The sequence below is a fragment of the Tyto alba genome, unplaced genomic scaffold (genome assembly GCF_018691265.1).
Source record: "Tyto alba isolate M040663 unplaced genomic scaffold, T.alba_DEE_v4.0 Super-Scaffold_41, whole genome shotgun sequence".
Classification (NCBI taxonomy): Eukaryota; Metazoa; Chordata; class Aves; order Strigiformes; family Tytonidae; genus Tyto; species Tyto alba.
Window position 1 is genome coordinate 2,853,190 of NW_024881317.1, and position 17,322 is coordinate 2,870,511.

Consider the following 17,322-nt stretch of genomic DNA (forward strand, 5'->3'; position numbering starts at 1 on the left):
GGGAAGGCATCAGTCAGGTGTGGGGGATGGTTCTAAAGCAGATTCCTTGCTGACTGAAAAAAAAGAGCTACTGCAGCCTATGTCAGGTTTAAGGGCCTGTCGCCCCTCTTCCTCATTTCTAGGCATCTTATAAGATTTAAACTGTAAATAAAAATGAATCACTATCACTATAAGAATGTGTGAAGTGCATGCACTAGAATGATGGCACGACACAGCATCATGGGTTCACCCCAGTACCTGCTCACTCACTGACCCACCCGCCTGCTCTCACTCACTTCCCCTGGTGGGACAGAGGAAGAGTAAAAGAAATAAAACATGTGGATCAAGGTAAAAAAAATGCTTAATAAGCAAAAGAGAAGTGAAAGAAGAGAGAAGCAAAACAAGTGATGCAAAAGTAGTCACTCGCCACCTCCCATGGGTAGGTTGATTCCAGCCAGTTACTGAGCAAAAGATAGCTAGTCTCCCGAGAGCCCTTCCTCTTCCTTTGTATTGCTGAGCGTGATGTTATAATGCATGAAATATCGTTTTCGTTAGTTTGGGTCATTTGCCTGGTTGTGTCCCCTCCCAACTTCTTACACATGCCCAAGCTGTTCGCTGAGGGTGGGGGTGCAGCAGTGTGAGAAACAGAGAAAGTCTTGAACCACTGTTCAGCAATAGCTGAAATGTTAGCATTATCAGCCTTGTTTTGGTCACAAATCTAAAACACAGCATCATCCAAGCTGCTACGAAGAAGATTAACTCCATCCCAGCCAGACCCAGTACATACAGCCATACGCAGTTAATAAACATACTCATCAATATGATCCTCATGATATCTCCTTATGTTTTTTTTTTTTTTTTTTTTTTGGTCTTTCCACCTCTCAGTTTCAGTAGTGACAGGGGACTACTTTGAAAGCTGGTGTGAAACACTCTTTTCAAATATTTTTCACTCACTTCAGAACCTTGGGAAGGACGAGCCTGTATGGCAGTTGTCAGGGCTGGCTGAGGGTTGTGGCCCTTGTTCCTGCCACCCTCTGGTCTCTCAGCCATTTATAGCAATAGCCGTGGATGCCCCAGATATGTCGACCTGTGCAGGCAGGAGGAGGCATTTGGCTACCTGGGTGCATTTACTCACAGTTCAGCTATTTTCCATCTTAAGTATACTGCCTTCAGCACCTTCCTGTGCATAAGGTACATTTCTTTTATGTGAGCTTTTGGAATGTGTGTCTGTAATTATGACATCCTTTTAGCAGTGCCTCTTAAAAGTACCAGTGACATTCACACGAGGAATACTACATGAAATACCAAACTAGTTGTGTTTATTGACTCTGGTTCCTCAAATTCTGGGCAATGCCTGGGAGTGGGTTTACTGGCTGGGAATTTAAAGGGGTTGTAGTTCCCTTTGTTCCCAGTTAGCTTTGTCTTGTGGCACGTATTCCGTGTCTCATGGTAGGATAAAAATTTATTATTCCATGGATTTTCAATTGGTTTTGCAACGGCATCCATTTCTGATGAATATGTGATAGCCTATAAAAATAGGCTGGTTAATCTGTAGCTTAATGCAAACAGATAGTACTCTGTTATGAAACAAGTCTTAAAAATTTGCAGAAAACAATCACATATGTTGAAATAGAAAGTACTTCCCACTCTGAAGAATAAATCATTTAGATCAAAGTGTAAAAATACTAAGATGCCAAATTGCACAGAAGATCGCTGTGGAACTTTAGAGAAGAAGTAACTTCTCGTATTGAAACTATACCTTTGCTCGAGGACCCTGGCTTTCAGAGGTGTTGAATGCTACAGTTTCCATCAGCTTGCCTGAGGACTGTGGATATACACCATTTCTAGGTAGTGTTAACACTTCAACAGTAATAAATGTCAGCTGTTGCTGTTGAAGTAACAACTGATCTGCAGACTGGGTCCTGTTTTCATATGGATGTACTAATTCTTTATGTAGCTTTATATAGCAAAACACCTTCCTGAGACATTTGCATGAGTTACTTTAGTGAAGTGTGTGAAAGTGAAGGAAAAATGCATGAATTCTTCATGGGGAAAAAAAAAAAAAAGAAAAAAAAAAAAAAGAGTGTGATAGGACAAAATGGATAGTAGGAGAGAACTAAAGGTGTCCAAAGTGCACATAGATGGCAATTTTAGGTTTGCAATAGAGTCAGTCAGCAAATCAGTGTTTATGTTTGGCTGCCTAATTGTTCTCAGTGAAAGAAGAAGATGATGTTGGCTGGTGGCTTGAAAAGCATCTGTTAACACTTCATACTCTAGTAGGGTGTAAGAGTATTAATCAGATATCCAAAAGGCTAATTACAGACAGAGCTCGTCTACCCAGCCATGGATACTTCCTCTAGAACCAGATATGCTTTGACTGTTTACAGACATTCTCTTTTTCTTTCTGATACAGGATTATAGCATTCCACTTCATATTTGTGTATTGTTGCACATGCTTTTCACTTTAATAAAGGTTTTTTAAGGCTCCTCAGAGAAATCTTAAATGAAACTTCAGTCCATTGCAGATTTGATCACAAAACATTTTTGAATAATTTATCTTAAGCTCCGTATTTCTAACCCAGGTATTCACTTTTGCAAACCTCACTTTCCCTGATGCAGTAAGTCAAGAGATATTTTCAATTTATTTAATCCCAAAGCCTTCCTTCTTTTTATCAAGATTTCTCCTTTCTGAATAGTATGATTTACTTTTATTACTGTAATGCCCAGAAATCCATGTGCAAAACCACTCAAAGATAGCTTTACTTGAAAAAGCTTACAACTTAAGTATGTAAATTGAGTCAAATACAGAGATTTTTTTTCTGATTAAAAATAAGAAACTGTGTATGAAATATGATATAAGCATACTTGTAAAGAAATTAAACCTGGTATTCGGTATAGTAAGCAACAAAAGGAGGCTTTCAGTTACAGCACTCCAGTGCATATATGAGTTCTACAGAAGCAAGTCACTGGGACATACCTTAGGATCTGATCTCTCTACAACTGCATTCACAGGTGTCATGTTTTAGGAAAATCCACAGTTTAAGTAGAAGCCCTTTTGAAATCATTATTAAAAGCATCCAAAATGATATTTTTTTTCACCAAATACTGTGTAATAGTTTTGTTTATGCAAATGCTATGTAATATTTACCTTATAGTAAAGGATAGACATCTTCAATAGCTTCTGACAGTGGAGGTAAAAGTTTTTATTTCCAGCTCCCATCTTCTATTTTCAGGCAACAGTGTGAATCACAGGAACTGGAAAGTACATTTTACTATGCCGCATTAGCAGAAAGTTTCTCTAGACACTTAGACATTACTAAGAAATTGGACTTGATCCTAAAGCAGCTGACCTCCTGCAATCAAGAGTTGGTTACAGAAAATTTAAACCAGAGGCTTAAGATGAGAATCAGCCCCATAATTATACAATAATTTGCTTCCTGGGATCTTCTTTTCAGTTCTTTTCAATAAGTTGCTCTGAAACACATTGCTATGGTTCCTTTTGAAATGTGAGAAAAGTGAAAAGTGTCTGCATTTAAATATTCCATCCCCAGTAATGTTAGTGTAGCTTACACATTCACATGATCTTCAAACAGACTATATTTCTATCCTTGACTTCATCAGGGTGACCTTCATTTGCAGTCTGTGGCTTGATCTGAAATGAAATCTGAAATGTGTTGGCCCTCTAGGGCCCATGCCATCTAATAGACTGGCCTCAGTGACAGCTTTGCCTTTAGAAGCGTGTCCATATTCATCCTACTTTGGTGAGAAACAAAGAAAGGGGCTTTGTTAGATTGGCTTGATGAAATTTGGAATAAGAATGAAGAAAGATTTTGTTTGAAAAATCAATAGTTTATTCAATGTGCTATAGGACTAAAATTTATCTAGGAGAATTGGCGTAATTTAGTTTTATTAGGAGTTGCATTGCTCAGCAAAGATAGCCAGAAGTATCATGCAGTCCAGATGTCTTCATCTATCTACTTTTTATCTTTTAGGAACAACATTTTTGATGCATCCATCCTCACTCTTACACACAGCACATACTCTGTGCCTATGAAAATCAATCAGCAGTGGAGCTGTGTCATTTACTGACAGAAAATAAAATTTTCTTGGCATGAGACCCACAATTCAGGGCAAGTCAGTAATCAGAGAGCTATGGACATGTAGGAATGCTACCAGATCCAAAAATAAGTGTTTCACAGGAACAGCAATATGATGGAATTTGTTCCCAAGGAAATTAACGCCCTGAGTGGGTAACCTCTAGCAAGATGTGCAAGTGCTGTAATTTTGTGGTGATTTCCAGAGAACAAGGCAAGATGGCTTGGTTATTTTACTAGACTGTTTAGGCCAATGTCCTCCTCATGTCCCTCTCACTGTCTGCTGTAGGACCTCTGAGAGTCTTGCCCTTGTTACAAACATGGTTTTTAAAGTAATAACTCATTCTCTCTGACATTATCCTATATTATTCCTCTATTACTGCTTAAATCAAACAGCTACTCAGCTAGTGTTGGAACCCATAAATTCTTGGTCTATTTAAGTGATACAGTCATAGTAAGAAAGCAGAGGTAGCTGTGATATGAGGCAAGGCAGTAGTAATATACTAGTGCAATTTCTATAGTGAGGCTCACTCAGCTAGAAATGCCATCCCCAAACTGATGAGTTTCATACAGTTCTGCTGCGTGTGGTACAAGTACTTACCTGTTCGTCTGTAATTTAGTTATCACCTTCCCCGGCTGTAGGGCACTGTATGTTCCTCCAGTTTTTTTATGATGCAAATGTTTATTTATTTCTGACTTACCACTTTCAGGACGTTTCTAACTTTGTACTTTGCAACTGGCAGCTCATTTTTCATTACAACACAACTCTTAGGAGAGCCCAGGGTGCAGATGAAGATACTCATACCAATGAGTGGAGAACAGTCGTTCCTTCAGCAGGCTGTTGAGTGTAGTTTGATGCTACCTGCCATCATAGGTAATCTGGTAGATCAGGTTTTGCTTTCTCTTCTTCTGGTAGGTTTGGCGGCTTCTCCGTACATTGGCAGGAAATCTGAAAGGACCAGGGATCTTAGTTAGGTATGAGCTTCTCCTCTGTTCCCCAGCCTGACAAGGATTTCATTCCCTCAGGCAACAAAAAAAATTCCCCTAAGGTTAAGAACAGAATGATTGGAGAATACTTCCACCGGTTTTGGCATAGGACAGTCACTTCTTCCCTCTTCTGTCCTTAAACAACCTGGAGCCTCCTGCCGGCAAATACTATTTGACTGCATTTTGTTTTGGTGGAGTGAGATCTGCTAGGTTGTATACAGAGAGAATGAAAGACAGTGCGTAAGAGTAGATGTTAATATTTCTACATTACTTAGAAAAATATAGTAATGCTCTTTCTAAAGGTGCAATATAAAGCACAATTTGCAGACAAATTGTCATTAAGTTTGCTGGTTGGATGAATCAGGTTCCAGCTGAAAATTAACTAGTGAAAATGTATTTTCTACAAATTGCTGGAAAGAGTTGGTCAATTTACCAAAATGGAAGGACTAGACAGAGGGCACAGGAGGGGAAAAGCTTTCCTGGGTCGTAGATTCTGCTCTGCTGATTCAGGATCTCTCTTAACCTCATTAACAGTTTGAACTAGTGATAATGATTGTTTTGAACCCTGCAGTGAGGCAATGGGAAATCGTTTACCAGAAAAAGTTAAATGCTGAAATTACCCCACAGAATAATATTGTATTAGAACATTGATCAGCAGAATTGATCTTGGCATAAGTGTTTTCTCTCAACATGGCAGAATGCAATGATTATATCTAGTTGAAGCAATGGCAGAAAATGTGTAAAATCAGTTGCAGGCCTTAAATGATCAACAATTACCAATATTTAGCTGATCTCCAAAGAGTTTGCTATGGGCTCAGATTCACTTTCTGTGATGGCAATGAGAAATTAGAAATGGTAAGTGATTTGGTAGCGTGACTTACCTTAGAGTGACCAATATTTCACGTGAAGGTGGAATTTGTCTCTTCAGCCCACAGAGAAATCCCAGCTGCTTGTATTCCGTGATCCCTATGGAGCACTGGGGGTGAGCAAGACATATCTGACTGTCATCTCTGACCTTGGTTTGAGGTCTTCCCTTTACATGTGACATTAGTCATGAATCTGTTGAAATCGGGCTTTAGACAGATGCTTTGTCTTCATTGCAGAATTTACCTGCTTCTTAAACTTAACTCCCTCCTGCCTTTGCACTCATTCCTCTTGCCAGAGCTTGGCTGTGACTTTATCTACAGACTCATGGATTAGTGTGGCTTTTACCCAACCTTGGAACCTGTCCACTTCACAGGGCAGATTCATTTCAGTGCTCAGAGTCCTGCAATGCCTTCCCACCATTCCCTTTTTGTGCTTTGAACTACTGCAAAGCTCTTCTGTTATTCACACAGCCAAATATACAGAGCGGTTCAGCTTACTGATCCCAGTTCTGCTCTTCTGACATTTGCTGCTACAGGGAGGCTGCTTTTCAGCTCTTGTTCAGACATTGGTAAGTACTATCTCCCATTCCCTTTCTCTACCAGAGCAGATGAAGCCAATGGGGCATCAGAATGACACAAAGAGTCTGTTAAATGTGTGACTGCCATCGACCTCTCCTTTTGCAGGGTTCTAACCTTCTCCTCTATTACTAGCACTGGCACTATTTTATGGTCACTGATGCGATGCCATTCCCATCTCAGGGATGTGCTGCTCCAGCTCAGCTGTTCCTCAGAACCATCCAGACTGCAATTCCAAAAAAATGCTCCACTAGTCTTGCTTTTCTCAGGGTATATATTAAAAGTGGCAGTCTCTTCTCTACCTTGAACTTCCCCCAGCACAGCCTACTTCCATAACTACTCTCTGGAGTAAGGCCTACAACACACAATAGATTGCAGCATGGACTGAACTAGATTCTCATCAGTGTCAGATCCTCCAGTTATCAGTAAACCGTGAGCATTGTTCCTGTGAGGGACCCGAGAGTCTGAAAGACTGAGGTCTGGCTGGAATTATTCCAGGACCTGTAAACTAGCCTGTGTCACCTGCCTGGGACACTCAGCCATGCCAAGAATGTGGGAGGCCCTGTGTTCACCTTCTCATTAGTCATCAGAGCCCCAGGTTGCCATTTACTTGGTAATAGAACTCTGAGCTGAAACTATCGTAGATTTTATGTTTATTAACAAATCTTCACTTCCTAGCAGATTCATGTAGGGATTTACTTCTATTTCATCAATGATGACACTGATATCTGTCAGATTCTGCTTCTGAGAGAAGACAAAATCCTCCAAATGTGTCTCCTCAATTCTTTTACTTCTGATATTCACAAGTCATCTCTGGCACAGCCTACTCTGAGCTTTGGCAGGGTGTCAAGCCTAAGGATAACACAACCTAGCTGCTATCTTGAACAGATCAATACCTCACTAAGGCAATGGTCAGAGACTCCCCGTGTCCCAAACAACAGGAAATACTATTGATACTCTTCTGATTGCATAGATACATAGCCTTTAGTTCCAAATCTGCCAAAAAAATGTGATTGAATTACACCTACAGGAAGAAGGGTTGATCTTGTGACCCACTGCTGTTATAGGATCTGCATCAATCTCATCTGTCCTTTGCTTACATTGATCTCCTTGGTTTTGTATTATTTTTATTAGTACTTTTATTCGATGCCAAGAGGGAGATGAAAAATAAGGGTTGCCATACACTGAAACAATAAATTGCTCAAAGCCCAAGCAGGCTTTGAGATCTTGTCATATCTTCATCTATTAAAGTTACTAAACCCTGCATTAAAGTGCTATCCAAGGTGATAAATTAATGGGTGCATCCTGAGTGATGACCACAGAAATAGACATTAAGCAATGCAAAGAACTATTATCCCACTTCATTGGAACAATTATCCAGGAAACCATCTAATCAGCATGATTCCTGACAGAAAGTCAGTGATTTAGAGAGGGAATCTTCCGTTCCACAAATAAGCAATAGTCTAAGAATGAGGAAAACCTACCTAGATGCATTAGCTGTAGTCATCTTTCTTCTACTATCAAACCTTCCTTTCCTGAGCACATTCTAAGAGAATCTAGCCAAAAGCTGACTACAGACTTATCTAATGAAGCTAATATCATAGACTCAGCACAATCTGGATTCAGGCCAGTACATTAAGATGGAAACATCAGAGTGGCCCTGACTGAATAGATTCCTAATGGATTAGGGGCAACCATCTTTTTCGTCTTTTTTTCATCTTCTTTGACCTCTCTGCATTATCTGAAACCACTGGCCATGAGATAACTGCGATATCACCTGACAAAATTATTCTTTCTCCTAAAAGTGGCACGAGGCACTGGAGGAATGTCCTAAAATGGCCCAAATTGTTCCAGGGACACATATTAAATACTGAAGGAAAACAACACTTTTTCCATTAAATTTCTTCTTTGTGTAGTCCAACAACTATCAAGCATGGGGCAAACTGGTTAGATGAACTGAAGTTAAAATACCAGCAACATAATAGAAAAAATACAAGTCTACCTTTGTTTCATAGCAAATAAAATTGGTCAGAGTTGGGGTGAAATCAGTGTATACTGAATAAAAACTGGCAGAGACTGCCTAAAGTAGGGCAGAGAAAAGAAAGAATTTTGAAGAACTTGCAGTCATGGGGCCACATCCTTTTGCCACACGTTCAGTCACAATAGACCAGTTCGTTCTGTGCAGTTCTAGGAGAGTGCCTGAATTTCTCATTGTGTCTATGCTCTCATATAGTAGCATCTGTATCTTTATTTAGCAGTGTTTTCCATTATTTTAATGTATCTACATTTATTTCTGCTTTCCATCACCTTCTGGCTGCCCTACAATCCCTGGGCAGAGAGCCTGCAGAGCCCAGGAAACTCTAGCTTGTACAGAACACTCCAGCACGCCTCCTCAGCAGCACACACTGCTGTGAATGAGTGCAGCTCATCAAGCCTGTTTTCTGCTTTCTACGCTGGGTTCCTTTAGACTTTGTAATTATACTGGTCTTTGTTTTGAAGGTATTTAGCTTGTGTGGCACAACAAAGTCCCACCAGCTGAAGTGGGAGGGAGATGGAACTTGCTGGGTCAGTGGCTGTGAACTCCTCCAGGTTCAAAGGATCACTGCGAATGTTACATTTCATTGCAAGCATAAGACACATTTTTTGGACTCTGCCTTTTGGGAAATAAATACGCAAGTTATGTTTTTGGACAAACTAACAAAACTTTCCCAAGGTAAATCATTCTGTACTTATTCCTCTAGCACGAAACTCTTCTCTAAATGCACTTCCACCCGTAGGAAAGAGGCTGACAGGGTAACTGTGGCAGGTGTTAGTTACATTGCTTAAGTTACATTGCTTAATGGCATACAAGAAGTCAATGAGTTGATAATGTAGCGATGAGCAGGGTATAACAATGTGTGAAAGGTGTGGTACAGCAGGGTTAACCCTGGTGGAGTCAAGGTTTGCATCCACACAGAGGAATGCAGCACCAAGGAAGACAGAGTAGCTGCTTTTGTCTGGGATAAACTATCTGTGGTGCCACTCAATTGAAGTAACTCTGCAATGAAAGTATTCTCCAGGCAGAAGAGTCTGCTCCACTTAGCAGAGTTGTCCTCCATAACAATATCCTGGCTATCTCATACCTTTTTAGATAGGAGACACAGACAACCCATTAATCTGACTAAATTCAAATTCAGGACAACAGTTGAGAAATAAGTGCTAGTGTTAAAGAAATCTATGCAGTCATTTCAGGTGTGAAAAGAGTTTAATCTTTAGGTCTATTTGCCTGAGGATTGACCTTATATGTTAAAAAAAACACTGTTTGTAATTATAAAGTAAGAGATAAGCATCAAATGAATTGTTACAGAACCCTTTTGTTGACTTTATTCTGTGATAAGGAGCAGTTGCTGTGTAACCTTGAATACGGCCAAATAACTCATGCTAAACACATTGCTACAAAGATGGTATTTTGGCAGGGCTTTGATGTAGGTCATTTTATTACCAGGCTGAATCAAACTACAAACTGATCTCAAACTCATGCCAAGAATGCTAATAATAAACTGATCAATGAGGTGCTGGATTGTTCAAGAGAACTGGTCAAGGGAAAATGCAGACATAAGAAGTCTGGAATTCCAAAGGTTGAACTGCTTGGGCTATTATACTGGGAGGAATTATAGTCCTTGCATTAGTACAAGTTTTCTTTACTCCAGGGGCCTTTAGCTGAGAGTTGAACAGGACAGTGTCAGAAAGTATATACTTATCTTTATTTTTCTTGACCTTTATATGCAAGTAATTTTTATAGTTCCATTAACCAGTAAGATCATTTGCAAACCACTGTACAAAGTATATTAGGAAGAATGCCTTGGGGACCATTGTATCCTATTGTGTTGAATGTTAATAGAATGAAAAATTAATTTAAACTCGAAAGATTAGAGCAAGGCAAGACTTCCCTTTTATAAGGGAAATTCAAAATTTTATTTGCTATGGTAAAACTTCAGAGTTGTACCCTAATCTGACCTTTATATGGACCATTATCGGTCTGATGCAAATCAGACAGGGCAGGGTCTGATTATTTGCATCCTTGAATAAAATGGCTTATATCAAAGCTTCCTCTTTCAAAAAAGGGGCTTTTCTGTGACCCCCCACATATGGGATTGCTCCTGTGTAATTTCACGTGTTTAAATGACAATTAGCTAGGGAGCTTGCAGTTGCTTGGTTAGCAAGTTAATAAATTAGATGAGAGAACCCAGTTCCAACGAGTGTCTTTACCTTACTTGACTCTTTAGTTGCTCATTAAACATTGTCATCTTCAGTTATGTGGGACTTAAAAACACCTAAAAACAATGGTGCAATCTTCTATAGTACTTTTTTGTATTTTGCATATCACCAGTTGCTTTAGAATGAGAAGTACTGTCATGAGTCTTGCTTGTAAGTCTCTCATAGCACTCTTCCCAAGGGACTGGAAGCACTACTACAGAAGTCATCACCTCTGTCCATAGACAAGTGATTAAGTAAACTTTATTAGCCTAATTAGTCCTTGTTATTTAATATTTATGTTAACACAGTTCTTGTCATACATGATAACCAGCCATTTTTAAATGATTGCATGAAGGTGTGTATTTCTTTATTGGAAAATCCTATTTACTAATACCCTGTCTTGAAGCTCATCTTACAGCTGTAGACTAGGATGCCTCACTGGCTTCAGAAACCCTAACTCAAGTAAAATAAATGCACAGAAGATTAGGACAATTAGTGACTAGAGAATTAGCTATCAATATTTCATGCCCCCTGCAATACTGTCTAAACATAAGATATGAAATAAGAATAAATTGCACTTTTGACATACAGCAAACCTAGAAAGGAAATGACTAATTTAGAAAGATCTTGCAGTCATTATAATGTGGTAAATTCTAATCACTGATCACATGTCATGTGATGGATAAAGAGCAGGAAGATTTGTCCCATGGGATTATTCAAAGTTCACTTGTGATTTGAAGTCGGATTTAAATATATTGTGAATAGCTTAGTGAGTTTGGTCTGCAATGCCCCAAACACAGAATAGACAGCAAAATGTTTCCGTCAACTTTGACACCAGCAGATTCAAGATGTGATCCAGGCTGGTAGTCCAAACAGTATGTCAAATACAGCAGGAATCGTTCAAATGTACAAGATGTTGGTGAAGAACATTTTCCGCATGAGGTACCTGGGAACTGAAAGGGTGTCTCATATGCAGGCCCAGTGCAACTTTAAGAAGGTCCGCTGGCTGATTTAAAATGAAGTGGGTAGTTCAGCCGCCCGATTTTCAGTACAGCAGCACAAAGCTACTTCTCAAATCAGCTTTGCTGGCCTTGTTTGAGACAGGAATGAATTATTTTTTGTCTTGGAATAAGTCTTTTGTAGTCCAGTTTCAGCCAGTTCTTGGTTAAGTAAGAACAATATCCACATTTCCCATCTGATATAAAAACACAGTATATACAAACATAGGTTATATATGACGTATCACATATATGATATATATTATCTATATGTATACATATTTTAATATAGTGATCTCATTGGCACTACATCATATTCGTTAATAACTCATACATGTTAGTTGAGATGGAAATTATGTTTCAACGTAACCATCCAATTTGAATCACTGACACACTGAATTTTTGGAAATGTCCTAAGTGGTAAAATGGAAATAAGGTAGTAAGCAGTAAAGCTCAGCCTTTAAAGTAGTTAGTCAGTATCGTCTAAGCTTTTTTGTGAGCGATGGGCATACCAGCATACACTGGAAAGTAAGTCAGACACCAAAGCAACACAGGAAAAGAAAAAGTCAGAAGTTCATGGTTTTAAAGCTCTTCCTACTTGGGGTGAAGAAAAAGAGATTGTCCCTTGTCTGTCAACTGGCAAGTAAAACCAACCAGTTTTTCGTAGTTTGACCCTTGAGGATATTGAACTTGCAATAATCCAGCAGTGGACAAATAAGATGTCGAACACTGTAGTTATGGAAAACTTGGTGACCTTGAAAAGACAAGGCTGCACTTATAGATACTTCATCATGTAGTAAAATTATTTCTTCTCCTTGAGCTATTTTTCACAAATCTATCTTGTATCTTAATGTACTTTCAAAACTGAGCTCCATTTTGTCTTACGTGCAGTAGCAACTTGAGTGCAATAGAAGAAGCTGCTATTCTGTAATATAATAAGTGTCAGTTTGGTAAAAATTTTATTATGAAGCAAAACTGCTAACTAAAGTAATTTCTGGTGTTAGAGTTTTTCATTACAAAGAACTGAAGTGACAAATGAGTTTACTGCTGTCAGGAGACCGATATTTTATTTTGGTCACTTCCGATTAATTAAATCTTTCAAGTAATTCCTTTTTGTATGTTTGCTTTGTTTAATATCTTTAAACAAAATAGTGCTCTCAAAGGCATAGTTTACAGTATGTTTACCAACCACTTAATGTGTTTACAATGCTGTGTATTGTTTCTTCTTAACAGCACTCTGCACAGAGGAGTGTGTGCATGGAAGATGTGTTTCTCCTGACACTTGTCATTGTGAACCAGGATGGGGAGGTACCGATTGCTCTAGTGGTGAGTAAAGATTACAAAAATGTGAGAAGGATATATGCTGCCATTAAAAAAAAAAAAAAAGCCTTAAAGAAAGCAGTGGCTTAAGATTTTGGATGCTTTAGGTGGAAAAATGAAGGTGGTCCATTGGCTATTTTGCAACAATTAATATGTGATGATACCCTTTCCTATAATAATGCCTTTCGCCTTTTTTGCTTGTTTTTACAAAGAAATGTTAAATGCAGTGGAGGATGCTTTTAATGATTTTGGTCCTGTTATTAGGATACCAGTAGAGATAATATAGCTCTATTGTGAATTTTTTCTCTCTTAAATCTTTAATATAACACCTTCTTCATTAAATACTTTGTGGAGTACTTGAGGTCGTTTGGAAAGCACTCTCTCTAGACGGAATCCTTGTCCTCTTGAAGCCAGTGGGAGTTTTGCCATTGGCTTTTCATGCAGCCCAGATTCTATCTTCTGACTTGAAATCCACACCTCAAATTAGCCATACTGCAGAAGTTAGGGAAATGGTGGAGGTGGTAGTTCTAAACCTTTTGCTAGGAAATTAATTCACACTTGAGGCATTCAATTCTTTCAGCTGGGGAAACTGTGTATGTCAAATTGGTAATGATAAGTTTAAGTCTGTGTGATTAGTTCATTCTGGAATGAAAGAGGTAGCATTCTTTCCAGTACAAACATCAGGGATATAATGTAACACAGGCCCAATATGTTACTGACATAATGGAAATAAGCTTGTTAAATGAAATCTATTTGTGCATCAGGCAAGTAAATAAAGCTGCATCGAGAAAGATGCTGTGAGTCATTTACTGAATGAACGTTTCATTTTGCTGTTACTTCCCCCCTTTTCCCAAATTGATTTGGATCCTAAAAAAAGAAGTATCATTACCAGGCAAAAAGATAACAGAAAAGGGATCTATAAAGGGAGGTATTAGAAGAAAATAGGAGTTAAATGTAACTGGGGACAAACACCTCCAGAGGCTGAAGTAATGGGGCAGGCTCTTGTCTGGTCAAGTTACTGGTGTTTTGTCTGCAGCTCTACTGCTGTCTCCTCAGTTACAGCAGAAAAGGCAATAGGGGGAGAGTGGGGAGGAAGGACAGAAAAAGGGTTTGAAGCAACCTTATGGGATTACATCATACGTAGACAAGGGAAAAATTGGGCAGCATAACGTACAGAATATCTATCTACAACAATATTTTTAAAAAGAAAAACAGTACCTTCAATTGAAAAATATTATCTAGAATCTCAGGAACTCTTTTTATCCTTTGGTTATTTTTAGTAATAGATATGTTTAACCTACCAGCCAGTGAGCATTTATACAGTGCATGTGCACTTAGAGAAGTTAAAATAATAACAATAAAAATACAGTGACAACATGGACATACACATATAGATGTATACATTTATACACACATGCATACACAGAGTAACAAGCTCTCCATTCATTGTAAAACTGAAGAGGAAAGGATGTCAAAGTACAGAATGGTCTCATGGACTGAAACTACCCAGTCACTCTTATTAAATTGCACTAATCTTGCAAGTGAAGATAAAAAGAAAAAGAAGGTTTTTCCTATATTGAATATTTAGCTTTTTAAAGTAATTAGGAATATTAAAGCACTGACAATGATTGAGATAGAAACATTATTCATAACTTTTATTTCCGCACTGGGCAGCAATCCAGTATATTTCATTTATGAGGTTTCAGCGGTGGAAAGAGAAGCGTTAGCCAATTCCTAAATTAAATATGCCCTGTTAACTTTTATAAATGATAGCCCAGGATTAGCTTCAAAATTTAAGCTTTCATTTTATTAATATAATTAGTGTGTTTGCTGGACTATAGTGCCCATTGTCTTTCATTCCATTTGTTATATGCTGGGCAACATGCATTCTTATCCTAAGGTCTGGTCTGACAAGCACTGTCCAGTGTAATGCTTGTAGGTGTGAATGGTCTCATAGAAGTTGGCTTCTACTGCAGCCAAGAGTGCTGTTCGCCTTTACGCTTGACGCTAGAAATTTGGATGACTGGCCACTTCATTGTTAGGAGACTTTATTTAAATTAAAAGGTATAGAAGAGATATCAGCTGAATACAGTATATTTTTACTCTGAGTATTTCCAAGAGAGATGGGAGAAGCTGGGAGCCTTTGCCTAACTGAGGTTAACTGGGTTTTTCAGATACATTAATGATCCACGTATTGAGTCATGTCTTACTGTTATCCAGTAATAATATGGAAAACATTTTTTGCTTCTACTGGAATAATGTATCACCTGTGCCTACTTTCTTCCTATTACTTCATTAATATTGGGTAGCTACTACGAAGGTTACATATTTGCAATGACAAATACCGTTTGTTGGATGTTTCCAAATGGCTGGCCCTGCAGGGCTGTGCTCTGGAAAAACTGAAGCTGTTGGCTGTATGCATGTCACCCCACGCCCCGTGGGGCCATAGACCTTTCCTATATGGTCCTCAGTATCGGTGATTGTATTAAGTCACAGGCATATTGCTTTTAATGTTGGCTGTTTGAAACTGTTCTACTGGGAAAGGGATTGCTAGCCAAAACACTCCCTTAAATTTAGAAAATCTCCCAGGAGCTGTAATTGTTTCCTGAATGATCTCTCCTGAAAACAGTGTTGAGAAGTGGAGCCTCCCTGACACTGAGGGTCATCTGTTGTTGGTTATTTGAAAAGGATCTAGGGACACTTACTCTTTTTGAGATAGTATTTCAACAGCCTGCAGACGAGACCATTATAACTTTCTAAAAGCTATACATAACTTTCATTTGGTTTGATGGGTGAAATTCAACCGTAAGCAGAGCTCCAGCACAAGGTCCAAGTGTCACTTCAAAACCAGAAGTCAGATACAAATGTTCTTTTCTGGTGCACCACAAAGACTGCCTATGCCAGGAGAGGGTATGAATTCTGCCACTGAGCACAGATTTCCTCCGGGGAGGCAAAATTTTGGTGTTAAATGCAGTTTCCCAGTGTTACCATATATATTCTAGAATATACTCAGTTAAATGTTGTGAATAGTTACAGCTACAGCCTGTAGTCACCCAAACAATTTAATCATCTTTCTCAAACTTTGTTTCATGCTTTCCTAAAAGTCAGCCTGTGAGACAGCAATCACAAAACTTGCTATTTGATGCAGCTTTCCAGTGACTGATCGTGGTACATGTTAGAGTTCATCCGTTGTCAAGGTTAAAATAACTTCAGATGAATTGCTAAACAATTATAAAAAAACCCTGTGCCATATTCAGCTCTGCATGCCTCTATACCTGTGTTTTACTGCATGCTGTTGTACATCTGTCGATGCCCACAGGCCTAGCCTTGATTTCATGCTATAAAGCTGCAATATATTAAGGCTTGATTACCATAACAATAAAAAGAGAAGTAATGAGGTATTAACAAAAGAAGCTCTTGAATAAAATGTTTTCAAGGTTTTAATGATGCTAAAAATTAAAAGGAAAAGTCTTTAAAAAAGCCCCATACCTTTTCCCTTCCCTTTTAACTTGTTTGATTAAATTCATGTCCATTTTGTCCATGCAATTTGCACCGTTGTTTTTTTAAATACAAAGGAAATTGCAAATGCTCTGTGTGAACTTACCTGCTCACCTGTCCAATTATTTCAAAGCAATTAACTTCAAACAGTATGATATACTGGCTTGAAGTTCTGGTAGGAATATAATTGACTGTTGGTGGTTACCTGGCCTCTTCTGGGTCTTGGTAATAGCCATCTGTATTTGCAAGCCGTTAGGCCCCAATCCAGCAAAGCACTTAAGCATATCTTTAACTTGTCACATGAGTAAGACTTTTCATCCGCTTTAAGTTAAGCAGGTGTTTAAGGATGTTGCTGAGTCAGTTTTGAAGAAACAGGTAAAAAGACCTCAGTGAAATCTAAACAAGCCTCTCATTGGATTCATCAGGCCTATAAGGAATAAGGTGTTTTTACTTTCAGAATGCTAAACCCCATCAGACGTTATCATTGAAGACCGTTTTGACTCTCATGAGCATTTTTCATTGCAGGGAAGATTGCAGAAATCTTTCTGGTTAGTAGGGGATTCACAAAACTGTGGAAAACAGGTAGGAAAAAGAAAGTTCAGAGCAAGAGCCCTGATTTAAAAGCAAGAACCTTCCAAAATTGTGTGTGCCAGTTTGAGAAATTTCAAAGTAAACAAACACAGAGGTTGTAATGAAAAAATAAAGTGGTTTTCAAATGGTTTGCTTTGCTATTAGGTTCGGGAGAAAATATAGTACTTGGCCAAAGTG

General features: G+C 38.6%; 1 protein-coding gene across 11 annotated transcripts in view; it reads left to right on the plus strand.

The window, feature by feature from the left end:
* Nucleotides 1-17,322, plus strand: part of MEGF11 (multiple EGF like domains 11) — a 283,406-nt gene that overhangs the window by 84,897 nt on the left and 181,187 nt on the right. For all 11 annotated transcript variants that reach the window (XM_032994322.2, XM_032994321.2, XM_032994325.2 and 8 more), the window contains one exon: nucleotides 12,970-13,062. In XM_032994322.2, coding sequence (XP_032850213.1) covers nucleotides 12,970-13,062 — 93 coding nt within the window. The remainder of the gene's footprint in view (nucleotides 1-12,969; nucleotides 13,063-17,322) is intronic.